Source organism: Crocodylus siamensis, chromosome 8 (genome assembly GCF_052110815.1).
Source record: "Crocodylus siamensis isolate JL-2025a chromosome 8, ASM5211081v1, whole genome shotgun sequence".
Classification (NCBI taxonomy): domain Eukaryota; kingdom Metazoa; phylum Chordata; order Crocodylia; family Crocodylidae; genus Crocodylus; species Crocodylus siamensis.
The window spans coordinates 4,550,023-4,563,564 of NC_143402.1; the positions used below are offsets into that span (position 1 = coordinate 4,550,023).

The window sequence follows — 13,542 nt, forward strand, 5'->3', positions numbered from 1 at the left end:
GAATTATAAGGTAGGGACTGTTCAGCTGAATAAAAATATTACTAGTGAGGGATGCAAAAGAGTGGGAGAGAATTTAGCACATATTTATGATTTGCGAGATGCTCCCATGGCAATACTGAAATAAAAATGTGAATCTATTTTTACATCCTCCCCAATCTTTTGAGTCTGTTGAGTTTCATAAATAACCCAATGTGATGACATCCAAGTTGGTGGGGGTTTTCAACAGCTATTTAATTTGGTCTTTATTTCGACTACTCTTAATGCAACAATATGCTTAGGCTATTGACCTCATGCTCACCCTCTTTCATTAATAGATGAATATTACACTACCCAACGTATTCAAGAAAGTATACATTATATTAAGGCAATATGTTTAATCCTTTATGTTCAGTCATTCTGGGAGCAGAACTGACATGTTAACTGCATTCCCTATGTCTGAAGAGACTGGGATAACATTCACTAAGGCTTGCTTGGATGCTCCTTTGAGTTCAATTGATTTATGTCATGTCTGCACTGAAAGCAAAGTTTGGCTCATTTTATTCTTGATATTCTTTGGCTGTAGGCCATCAAAGCACTGACGATGACACAATCAGCCCTTCAGAGGGTCTGACACTCTCGCTAGCCAATTCTTACATTGCAAAAGAGAAAAAAAACACTCCATCATGACAGCCTCAGGCTGCTTTGGCTATAGAAGAAGCTAAGAGAAAATCTTCAACGTACATTTTCACTCTGATGACAGAGGCAACCAAAGCACATGCAACCGTCATGCAACAGTGTAAGTCATGTCCAAAAATGCCTTTGAAAAGGTTCCTTCCATGAACCACAAAACCTCTTAAGGCTGTGAGTTGGCCAACATTGCTGTGGCCTCCTGTGACTCCCCTGACAATATATGCATGCAAAATTCCTGAAAGAAAAGACATTCAATCCTTTGATTAAGCAACATGGTAGATGAAGGGCTGTTCTCTTAGTACTAAACATTTTCAGGCAGAATGATTAACAGTCTGCATGTTGTGGGGGAAAAAAAAAAAGGGTAACACAGCTGTTATAGTTGAGAAATAGTCTCAAGATCTCTGCAGAATCTATAAGAGCAGCAATTAGCTTTCAGTTTAAAATAAGGTAATATTTGCAATCTTCAGGTTCACCCAGGGCTTGAGCTTCACAAGCTTCTCCAGGCAGATGCCAAGTGTCTCAGCTTCACGGAGGCTCAGCTCATTCAAAAGAAAATCACCACAGCAAAACCACCACCTTTACATACATTTTTTCTTTAAGAATGATCAGTCAAAGGGCAAAACTTACTGAAAAAAGAACACAACCACGAACTAGTCAGCATCATGAGACCTGTGTTCTCATTGACTTACGTTTCAATGGTCAAAGCCTTCCAGTTTCAGAAAATAAGCAACGCTCCCATTGACTTCCAAGGGAGCTTTGCTTGAAGACAAAGCAAGACATGGGTAGCGTGGGTCAAAGGTCCAGGGCCTAAGCCTGCCAGATACCGAGCACCTCTCTCCTCCATGGATTGCAGTGGACTCATACAGTGGGCAGAGCCTGAATTTCCAAAATCAAGGTTTGTTAAGGATATTTGTGAAAGGCAGGTCATCAGCCTCCCGAGGGAGAACTTGTCACCTCTCAGGTGAGCCCTTCGTTTGCTCTCTTGGAACATGAACTATGGCAAAAATGTAATAAATAGATTTCATGGCTTAATTGAGAATAAAAGAGCACCATGAGGCCTCCCTTCAACTTCCACGCTGTTCTCAATTACAGAGTCCAAACTCCCACTGAAGGTATCCAGGTGAGCTCCATGTTCCTAAATCTGATCAAAACCCTTCCATCAACTTTTGTTTTATGCAGCACATTTCTGACTGGCCAACCCAAAGATATTAGGTATTGCCTTTTACAGGTTAAAAACACTACTCAATCAAAGAGAGAAGTCTAACATTGGTGTAAACCTTATCCACAAGAGATTCAATACAACAGCAGCAAGCAGTCCTGCAAAATATTTGAGTTTGAATACCAGCAATTCAACAATTGCACCAGACATGTCCATGATTAAAGGCAAAATAATACAAGATATATTTTAGATGAAGGTTTCATATCGTCTTGCTCTTATATCACCAGCAAATACGGGTGACGGTAACATCTGGTTCCAAGTGACCCATCATAAAAATATGAAGTCTACTAACAGTAACATAATCCAGGTTGGCAGATAGTTACATACTGAAGTTATGCAAAAAGTAGAAGGCTTACCATGTGGGGTTTGAGGCAGAAATGCAAAACACATACAGAATAACAAGAGAAAGTTAAAACTGAGAATTCAATATAAAAAAACGGCTTCATCTTGCAGACTAGACGAATACGGTAAAGAAGCAAAGGGCTTGTTAATTCATTTCAGTAAACAGCAAGCAGAGCAGGCCATACCTTGACTTGGACCTGAAAAGGAAAGCATTCTACTCATGGTTTCCACTATGCATGCATTTGACTTTTCCCAAAATGCAACTGGGCGTGCATTACATTCAACGTTTTATCCCGCTTCGCTGCAGTACAGCTGCGACGAGCATTCCTACAGCAGTATGCAAAAGCCTTATGGGGTGAAAGGCGTTGGGGACAAGCCGATTCCTGTTCTAAGTGCCATTACTTCCAGCAAAGTGCAGCTTCAGAAATGTCAGGGGGAGAATAAACTGACTAGGGATTGATGCTGTTCAGAGTAGCAAGCAACTTTTGGCAGCCAGAAAAGGGCAGTGTGTAATGATGAGAGCTGAAAAAAACAAACTTTATTGGAGAAAAAGCAGCTTCATTTGACTTCTGGTCTAGAGTAATACTGTATATGACTTACGGTATACAGTGTCCCACGACAGGACCGTATCAGACATTAACAGGCAAGCAGAGGGGAACACGAAGCGCATGACGCTTCCTGCGTCGGGTGCATTATATGGACACAGGCTGAAGAACACACAGCACACTCTTGGGACACGTACATTTAAAAAAAAAATTGAAATAAAAAAGTAAATTAAAATTAAAAAAAGTAATGACAAACGCAACATGGATCCGTAGTGCACAAACCTTCCGGCTCTGTGTTCTCTTTGAGGTGCACTTGCTTCAATGGGCAGCAGAAGATTTCGTGACACTTAGCACGAAAAGGGGACTCTTTTTTCTTTAATTCCGCAGATTGGATGGAATCTTGTCGTAACATAATGTACTCCTGTGTGCCAGGGGGAGCGTCATCCATAACTGTGGTCACCACATAACAAAATGAACTGAAGTTAGAGCTTAATGAAAAGAAAACTGGAGAAGTAAATAAACTATATAAAGTCTCAGGTGGGGAAGAGAAAGGGGGGAGAAACATTGGCAGGAAGGAAAAAAAATAAAAATAAAAAAATAAAACGCGCTAATGTATTTTCGTAGTGGCCGAAAAGGGGGCAGGGAGAGATTACTTGGACAATCAATGTTTCCCATAAACATCTGTGGTTTCTACGGTTTCATGCAGTTTTCATTTGAATGGAGAATACCGTCATTCTGAGGTGCTCCGGGAACTAATATAAGGAGACCTGTGCTCTTTTTGTAATCTGCTGCAGTACGGGGCTGTATTCTGCATGGCCGTTAAGCAAAACTGATACGGAGCATGCAGCTAGTGCCTAATCTGCAGACTGTATATTCTCCACTTTTCGGTATAACATCAGCAAATCACATTTCCTTATCAGTGGGTAATGATGCTTCAACACATCCATTCCCCACTGCAGAAAGCAACATCTCTCACGTCATTCATTATTCTAAACTGTTCCTAACAAGGTGGGTAAGGCAATATCCAAATTGACAGTTGTCTGCAAATGAGTAGAACGGGAGATGAGCTGAGGAAATGCATGCTACCTATTCAAGAGTTTTTAAAGATGTTCTTTTAAAAATCAATATTGCCATTTATATTCTACGTGGCATGCATTCGGAATGGTTTCCTCAGTTGTAGCATTACATTAAGCAGCAAGATGCTGTTACCTCTGCATACGTTATGTTGCTTAAGAAATAGAAAAATTGACATAGTAGAATGATATGTTGACTCGGGTTGGGTTTTTGACTGGTCAAATAAAGTTCAGTCAATTGACCAGTCAAATATCAGTCAAAAATTGTTTTAAATCACCAATAAGTCCAAATAATACACAGAAAAAGCAGGTATTTTCCATTAAATGCATCAAAAAACAATAACAAGTATATTTCTGGCAGAAAATCTACAAAACTTGTAGGGTTTTTTTGTTGTTTTGTAAAATTGCTATAATCTTTGACCGGTTTAAAAAAAGCATGAAGTCAATTGACAATATTTGACCAGTAAGTGGACTGGCTTGCCAACCCTAATACCAGCACTAAAGAAACCATCCTCAGTAATTGCCTAGAAATTAAATAAATCTCTTTTACGAGCAAAAAACATACAATTTTTAAGGAGAGCCTGTCATCATAATGGGATATTTATAACTAGGCAGAACCCAATTATCTGGGACTAAAGCAAAATGTCCTGAAAACCCCCAAATTAACGGCATCTATGAACAGTTGCATATAGACCAGCAATATGAGTTATATGCTACTTAGTGTGTACTAACACTGTTGACAGATGACCCAAGCAATATGACTGATTACCATATATTCATTTTTAAAGGAATGTCGCCTACATATAAAAGTCAGGTATATAACAAACAATTCCTTGCCCTTTTTTTTTTTTTTTTAATTATTATTTTTTGCTTTCATGTATAGCTTACAAAATCAACAGCAACTTCAATAAAAGCTACTTCTTGGGAATTATAAGGGGCTATAGTTAGTGGCCTTTGGCTGCTCTGTAAGTAATCTCTTTCCTTCTAACACTCATTAATCCCCCAGCAAGGCCTTCCACCTTGATGGCCATGCCTTCAGTAGGTATGGTACAGCATCAGAAAAACACACTAATAATTCAAAGAAAGTACCATTAAAGAGAGATGCACACACAGACTAATAGGAAAATATAACTCATTTGAAAAGAACACCGGGGTCATGGCAGTACAGAGTCTGGATTGCCATATAATTGCTCTCCTAACCACGCTTGCTTCAGTGTGGTTTTATTTAAAGGAAAAGGCAAGCTTTTGAAAAGGCCTGGGCTGACAACACAGGAGCTGCTGAACAGTGGCTGGGAGTAATTACTGCCTAGAAGCTGGAGACCCAAGATGAGCAAAGGGCTGACACCCCAAGTTGATCATTTCTCCCCAGAAAACACCTGGCAGAAGTTGCTATTGCAAAACTCCTACTACTGAAACAAATTCACTGTCGGGTCATGATCAACCTGTGTGCAATGCTACTGATGTCAGCAGTGCAGGGACCCGAAAGCATGTCCCTCTGAGATTCGCTAGAAGAATATATGTGGTCCCAGAACATTATTAGCCAGGGGGGAAGGAGGGGCACCTTCAAACAGCTACCTTCAAACAGTAAGCCAGCAGATGAGCAACAAGATATACCCTTACTGGCATATCCTCCAATACAAGCAAAAGGAGGTGCATCGTGGGCCTGAGCCTAGAAAAGACTTGCTGCAGCTTGCAACGGTGGGAGAGCACAAGACATTAAGGTCAGGAGAACACGGATGGTCGAAATGCAACACTCCAGGCATGGCGGTTATTCAGACTCGGACTAGACCCACACCACCTGCCTGTTCTTTCTTCCAGTCCCAGAGCAGTCAGACAACAAGCTTTTGACAAGCACCAACTTGAGCTTGAGTTTGTCACTGGTTTAAGGGTCTGAGCACACAAGGTGGTACCCTGCCCTGGCTTCTAGATGCACCAAAACTGATGGAGCTACGAGAAGTTACGGCAGAGATTTTGACCGAGGGGTGTCAACAGACCTTGTCTTTGAGCTACTCTGGCAGACCATTGCATCATTAACATCTGGAACAAACCTCGGACACTACAGCCCTAATGAAACCTTAATGGGGGTGACCTCTGGGTGACAAGATCGATGCTGTCACGCTGAAAGGAGCAGTTCAACCTTTTCCCCAACATGATGAAGAGCCTAAAGTCAGACAGGGAATGTATTACAGAAGTACAAAAACATGACTGTCTCCTATTTCTTGACATAATGACACTTAGACAACTTAATGGAGCCAGTGAAATGAAAGCTAGAGGAACAAGGAAAGGACCTCAATTAAAGCCCTGTTGCACCAATTAGTGTGAAATGTTTAATAGCAGAGGCGAATACAAAGAGCTTAAAGAACCTGATCCAGTCCGTTTTGACGAAGAACTAAAAACAGCCAGTATCGAGGCACACCACAAGGATTGTTCAAAGTGCATTGTGCAGAATATGAATTTGGAAGCGACAAGAAAACACCTATATCACCAAGACCCAAAAACGAATCCACGAAGAGGATAAGAAGGGCCATCAGGACCATTCCTGGGGCAAAGGGTAGGGAAATCAAGTATGTCAGCTCAGCTCAATGAAGCTTTAAAAGCAAACATGATCTCAACAACAAAAAAGAGGATGAAAATTGAGAACAAAGTCCTAAGCAGATGCTCTGCCTGGTACAATCGTTGACTGATCTCCTGCAGCTGGCACAAAGACCAGCTACTTGCATCTTTTTCTCTTGATGCAATAAAAGTAATAAAGGCGACTTCCATCTAACTGCATTACTAAAATATCCACCCTGGGCAAAGCCTAGTTACATATAGATGCTTCTTCAGCAAGCTGCTGACACACACAGAGTCGTTAAGTAGATATTACCTGCTTTCTAGGCACCACTCTCTTGCACAAATATCTATTTAGTTCCAACCTGCCACTCGGAGGACCGGAGCATCTGCCTTGCTGTATTCAATCAACAACATCTATACATTGAAAAACCTTCACCCAAGGAAATGCAGGACACAACTGATGCCCTAGGTTGATCACATTTAGACTCAAGAGGGACTTCCACTGAATCCAATATATACTGGATCAGCCAATATGAAAGGAGCACAGCAATACTGGCAGTGCTGTTAACTCCTGGAGCTATGGTTCACTACCAGACCTAATATTAAAGCCTTCCAGTGAAAGGTATGTATTGAAGTATACACTATGTGTCTGCAATATTTCCAGAAACACAGCCAATCCCACCTGCCGGTGCGCATGCACAAAGCGTGGCTGAACAAACATCATATTATGCCTCGTCCTGTTACAGTATATTTTGTCCACAGCTCCTGCTTCCTAGAAGGGGAAATGATATCTGAAGCTAAGGAGGTGAGAACTGGCAATCCTGCCAACGTTTCCAATACGTGACGAAGCCTGGATGCAGATCTACAGCTGCAACGTCCAAAATGTAGAAGTTGCACGACACACCCAGGAAGCAGGATAAAATAGCCTGGTGAACAGGCTGTCCTCAAGTCTGCTCTGCTGCTGTTCAACTCCCACTGGCACCGCAGCTAGCTAACGCTAGCATGAGCATGTCGACGCTATGCTGCAGACAGACTATTCCTAGCTAGCAACACATAGCAATGCTATATCTTTGTGCTATTAACTAATAACAACTATTTCCCTCGACTGATTTGGTCTCCGGTGGCAAACCGTTTGATCCGTCCCCGACCGCAATTTCCCGGGCTGGAAAATGGGAGTAATGCTTCTTACCCTGATTACCTCCTAGCTGGGGGAAGCTAAAGTAAAATGCTTGTAAAGTGCAATGAAATCCTTGAGTGGGACCTGGGAACAGAAGACGAAGGGTTCCCATTTTAAAGTACAGGCTACTTTGTCCAACTTAATAGAACTGCAGGGAAACAATGCTGTGATCATTGGTAAAGAAAAAGCCCGGCAGGAAAGGCACTGGCTCAGCAGTTAGCATGAAAGAGCTGCTGTTCGTAGCATATTTCCCCAAGGCAAAAGGTTCAACTAGTTAAATATCACTCTGCGCTCTGCACCTGTGCTTTAAAAACAAAGCCAAACCAAAAGAAAATGCGAGCAGTGAGGCAAGTGGAAAAGCTTCCCCCTATCCCTAACACACGTGGAGGGAAATGAAAGTGGTTTACGACATGTCTCGCTGCCTCTCAGAGATGTGCTCAAAAACCTTACTGATATAATGGACTAACTGAAGATTCAAGCAATTTTTTTTTATTATGCCCCACTTCTTCCGAGTCTGAACAGTCTCCTTTAAAATGACTGGCGACTGTAGCACCAAAGGCCATTAGACCACATGCCTTGCAACAGCTTTCAAGGTGCTGGCTACAATCCTGGCAGAGCTATTCTCCATTACCAGTCTACATCTGACAAAATGGGCAAAAAAGTATCTTTTTAAATTTTTTTCCCCATTCAGAAAAGAAACTGCAGCTGGAAAGGTTAAACTGATGTCTTATTTCATCGGTAGGAGACCATGCATCTGTCACATGGGACAGTCCTAGTTTCATTCCCTACAAGGTTCAAACTGCCACCAAGTAAATAAGGCGACTGTATTTTTGGCCGCATTAAATTTTAAATGTGGCCAAAAATTAAAATTTAATATTAAATTTTAATATCTTGGCACAAACCGTCCCCCAGTCCACTACTGCTGTAGCGCTCTCCAGGCCTGGCCATGTGCACGTGACACCATTTTCCACTCAATCGTCTATTGTTTAATTGCATTGCACTTTCCTCCTGCAATGGATGCACAGGTTTCCTTCTCTTTCTTTTGTCTGGTCAATATTTTATATAGCAAGGCACAAAACAGGAATTATTTTTCATGCCTCAAGGATAGTACAGACTTAGCTTTGCAAATGCGTATTAGAATCTTTGCCTGAATTTCCCACGTCCCAGAGCAATGAGCTAATAACAGGGCCCTAATCTGAATTCCCTTCTTATAACACAAATCCCATCTTGGACCAAGTTTCTGCTGTTTTTCAATCCGGGCTTCATAAACCGCACTGTGCTCTAGCAACAAGGTTTAGCTAGACTCAACCAGCGTTCTTCCAATGGGGGAAAAAAACACACTTCATTAAAAAAAATGCCTGGCTTGTTTCAAAGTAGCTTGGTATTTGATCAGCTAGCAAAATGCTGATGATCTTTTCTTTTGTTTTCTCTCATTTTTCCACAATTTATATTTAATGCAAATGTAGGCACGTGAGAGAGAAACAGAATATCATCCCGTGTGTGCACAAAAAGGCAGAACAAGGGAAAAGACAGAATAAGCTGTGGAATCCTTAAAGCAATGGATGAATGCAATATAAAGTAACATAAAAAAAGATGGACTTCATAAGTTTTTCCTATTTGAAGCTTTTCACTTACGAAACGTGGGCTCTTGAAATAAACACGTTATAAATATGTCCTCGCTCATAGACTTCAATTAGACACTATTTTAGGACCTTCTGACTAAAACATCTATCTGCTTAGTAAAATGAAAAGAACCAGGACATATCCCATCCCGTCTTTACGTCAAACCAACAGCTTCAGAGGCCTTAAGCGTGAAGCAGATACCGCCCCTGCAAATCTGGAAAGCAATATTAGGTGATGTGGCGTGATCTGAGAAGCATTTGCAGTATTGCATTTTCAATATGGGAGAATAAATCCCCAGCTCGCAATGAGCTGTGGAAGGTCTTGCCCCTTTCCTCCCTCCAAATTGAAATGGCTCCATGCAGGAATCCCAAAAAGCCACGCACAACGGGCAAACGCCCGTAGCAGACACAGCAGGCACAACGCCTTTGCGTATTCCCCTTACAGTCTGCCCCATTATTGCATTTAATAGCTCAAGGGTCCATTAGGCACATGCACAGTAACTATTCTCATGACTTCTTTTCATTAGCTGCTTTGTTTTACACCCTGTTTCTTTTCCAGTCACTGGTGACCAGATGGTTAATCAAATCCACAACATATTGAGCCCGCTCGGGGACTCTGCATCACAAAAAACACATTCAAATCCTCTTGGCGATGAGATGCATCTGTGCAATTCCCCCAGCACAGCTTTGCCAGCATCTCCCTTTCTGGTACGGTCTCATGCGGTACGTCTGCCACATCAACATTATGGACTGGAAATCTTGCTTTCTAGCTTATGTTGGCGCATTCACACGTCTAGGCCGTTTCCCTCCCCGTTTTGTTCTGTTGCCAAAGATGACAGATGGCACATAAATCACTCGGGCCGTATTCTGAAGCCCTTTTTCATGAGTAGCTTTGCTGTAGGCCTGCGATACCAGCGAAGTCAAACGTGATTGGGAAAATGTGCGCATATGGAGAGTGTAGCTTTGTGATGAATGACAGGCTGCCCACAGCATAAGGTGATGCACCCGATCCGGTCCAACCGGTGGGAAACGGGGCCATACCTTCCAAGCCAATAACAAAAATGGCTCCTTTGGCACCTGCCTCTTGTTATATAACACTGTGCAAATGCAGCAATGGTTCTCAGCTTTTTTAGACTTCAAGTACCCCTCGTTAGACTCAAGACATCCTTCCATAACGTTTGTGAATTGTGTGGCACCCCTTTTCAAAAGCTAACTTATTACAGAGCTTGCATCAAATCATCTGAATGTTGGTCCCTGATCCCAGAAAAATACATTATTTTCTAAGGTAGGAACTTTTTTTTTTCCTTTTAAATTGAGAATGGAGACTTCAGCTCCTTTGTCTTCAATGTTCTTTTTAAGCTTGGTTAAATCTCTCCTCTCCGTCCATGCAGGAGGGCTGTGATCTGGAAAATATAGCAACTTAGCCTCTATAAACTCTATCTTGGCTAGTACGTGTTGCAGGCAGAAGTCTGCCCTGATTCCTCTGGTCAAAGTTATTCATCGTAGCATTATTCTCTGCCTGTGTACTTGAATTCACTTTTCTCACGGGGCTGGAGCAGACTTTTTCTGCATTTCGCATCCAAAGCTGAAAGCATAAGTCACTTGGGTCTAGGACAGACATTGCATAAACCAGATCGAGCCAAATCAGCTAAGTCTGATACTATATTCAACCAGGTTTATCTCAAGCCATTTTCAGCCACTCTGAAACCGGTTTATGTGCACTGAATGTCTGTTCTGTTACAGGTTTAAACCAGTTTCTGATCGCTTAAGCCGGTTTATGTGTACTGTCTCTCCCTAGCCTTGGAGCTTAATGCCTACTAACGTCTCTGGACTTGACCTGATTTTCTCAATATGCTACACATCTGCCTGTCACCAAAGTGCTTTGGAGTAACTTTGAAATCTGCCTGCTGCTGTGGGGCACAGATGTCCATAAACTAGATATAGCTGTGACCATAGGCAAGAGCACCATCTGGGCAAAACTGTAAGGCTATGATTTCCTATTTCCCTGTGCCAAACAGTGTGCTCCAGCCTCCATGTTGGAGCCCATGCATGCAGGAGCTGGCGTGTTAATAGAGAGAGACGGGGAAGCGTGGGTAACCTGAGGTTGTGGGAAACAGGCTCAGATGGCAGCAATAGCTAAGCTGTCTACCAGTCCCTGCCTAACTACACCATCCCACAGTTTAGTTCTAGCTGCTACCAAAAAAACCCCCAAACCCAAGCTGCCCAACCCACTTGTGCCAGCAGCTCCCCTCTTTCCTTCTGCCATGTATAAGAAAGGAAATGAGTCTTGAGTTTTACCTTCTGCCAGACAACCACAGCTAACTACCTCTCCCCGCTGCAATTATAGCATAAGTACTTGTTTTTCAGTATTAATCAATACAATCAGCACTAAACTAAAACAGAAGATGTAACTACTTGACTGATTTTGTACTTAATGTTTGCCTTAATGCTCATGCTTTCAGAGTATGTAGTATTTCGACGGTAAATGTTCGCCGTCCTGATGCCAAATATCCACTTAAGTAAATCAGTGGTATTTACTGACAGCATAACCTCTTTGCACCAGCAATATAACGTCACCATAACTACAACAGCCTTAATAGAGCGTGCGACTTTAATTTCTCATGTATGAATTGTGTAAAGAAACAACCCCAAAGTTTCACATTAGAGAGAGAGAAAAAGGGATGATTCATTTTGTGCTGCAGGGAACACAAGTGATTTGGCGAACCTGATATCTAAGTGGCCTGAAGGAAAGCGGATGCAGTGAACCGTTTAATTATGTGAAGGTACGTACGGTGACGGGTCACTCGGTACGACGGAGGCGAGCTCTTCTGTTGCATTCCAAGTGAGGGAGAAGTCAAGGGAGAAATACTTCCCTGAGAAACTGGAAAGAAATCCTTGCACAAAGAGTGACGTTACTGTCATTAGTCATGTTTCCCTCCAGCATTTCAACTTCAATAGCCAGTCTTCTTCCTGCAGAGACCTTCTTTTGCTGACCCTGAACCGTCTGCAGATCAGAACTTCTTGATGTCCAACAGTTCACCCCAGAGCGGTAAAAAAGGCCTCTTTTGGTATGTGTCGAACAACTAGCACCTGCCCCTCATTTGTTCTTGATTTAACTTCTCTGTTTCCATTGCTTCCGTTCATCCCCAGAATGCTCTACACGTGCCAGATGGAAACCACAGCAGGCCAGTGGGGAACTAACCTTCCCATTATAACTTTCTCCTTGAACAAAAGGCCTGATGTAACGTTGAATGCACATACTTTGAGATTATCACCACTGTAGTCTACATAACGCCGGCCTCAAAAGATGGCCCCACTCCTCCATTGCTTCGAACAGGAAGTGGAAATGGCTCGGCACAAATAGAAACACTGCTGATAGGAACGGATATGCAAAATAATCTTGGGGATAATGCTCTGGGAAAGGCCACGTATTTTAAATAAGGGCCATATTCCCAACAAGGCCCTAATCCGGATCTTATAACAGAGGTTTAGCTTCAGGGCTCAACTGCATCCATTATTACTTGGGACAGCTAAAATGCTAGAAGATGGGAGGCCTGGTTAAGGCCCTCCTAGAAGCATAGCTCTTTACTTATTTTGTGCATGCCAGTGTTAAATCACTGGCGGGGGATATGCAAATTTGGACTTGCAAAAATACAGTGTCCCATTTGGATAGCTGGGCAGCTAATTAGCCAATGAGCACATATGCAAATACTGTTGACATCTATACATGCCTTCTGCGTGTGCACTGTATGCGCCACACAGAAAGGAAAAATGTAGGTGTTATTTGTGGAAGAATGGACCCAAGAGGAATTTAAATGGCATTTCATTGCATAGAAAGAAAAAGTACATTTGGCAGAGCTGCGCACAATGTGAATGGCCCGCAATCAGCCAGAAAGGATTTGGCAAAGCGCAGCACAGGAAATGCTAAAAAACCTCTGGCTGATGCCAACGCAACCTTGCAGTTGTTTGTGACTGAGTGACAAGAGAAGGTCAGAGATTTAAAACACTGGTACAACCTCACAAGCCTTTCCACACACCTTTGATGACAACTCAGAGGCTTGACCTCTCAAATGTTTAAAGCCAGATTACAGCTGATTTTGAACCAGGACATGGGTAGGGAACAGGACAGCTTTCTCTCTCTGCCTTTTGTGGAAGAGAGAAGCTCAGTCTCCCAGATGGGTGACACAAATGCATCTGATTTGTGGCATGTTAGTCTGCTTTGGTTTTTTCCTTCCATTTTTGAGTCACGGGATCATTAGAAAGTAGGGCTAGAAGGGACCTCACAAGGTCATTTGGTTCAGCCTACTGCTTAAAATAGGATCATCCCTGACTAAAGCCATCC

General features: G+C 42.4%; 1 protein-coding gene across 4 annotated transcripts in view; it reads right to left on the reverse strand.

Moving 5' to 3' along the window:
- FGF13 (fibroblast growth factor 13) overlaps window positions 1-13,542 on the reverse strand; it is a 334,864-nt gene that overhangs the window by 156,945 nt on the left and 164,377 nt on the right. For 2 of the 4 annotated variants that reach the window (XM_090060583.1, XM_090060586.1), the window contains exon 2: window positions 3,058-3,225. The exons of the other annotated variants lie outside the window; for them this stretch is intronic. In XM_090060583.1, the coding sequence (XP_089916709.1) occupies window positions 3,058-3,225 (168 nt within the window). The remainder of the gene's footprint in view (window positions 1-3,057; window positions 3,226-13,542) is intronic. 4 annotated transcript variants of the gene reach the window in all.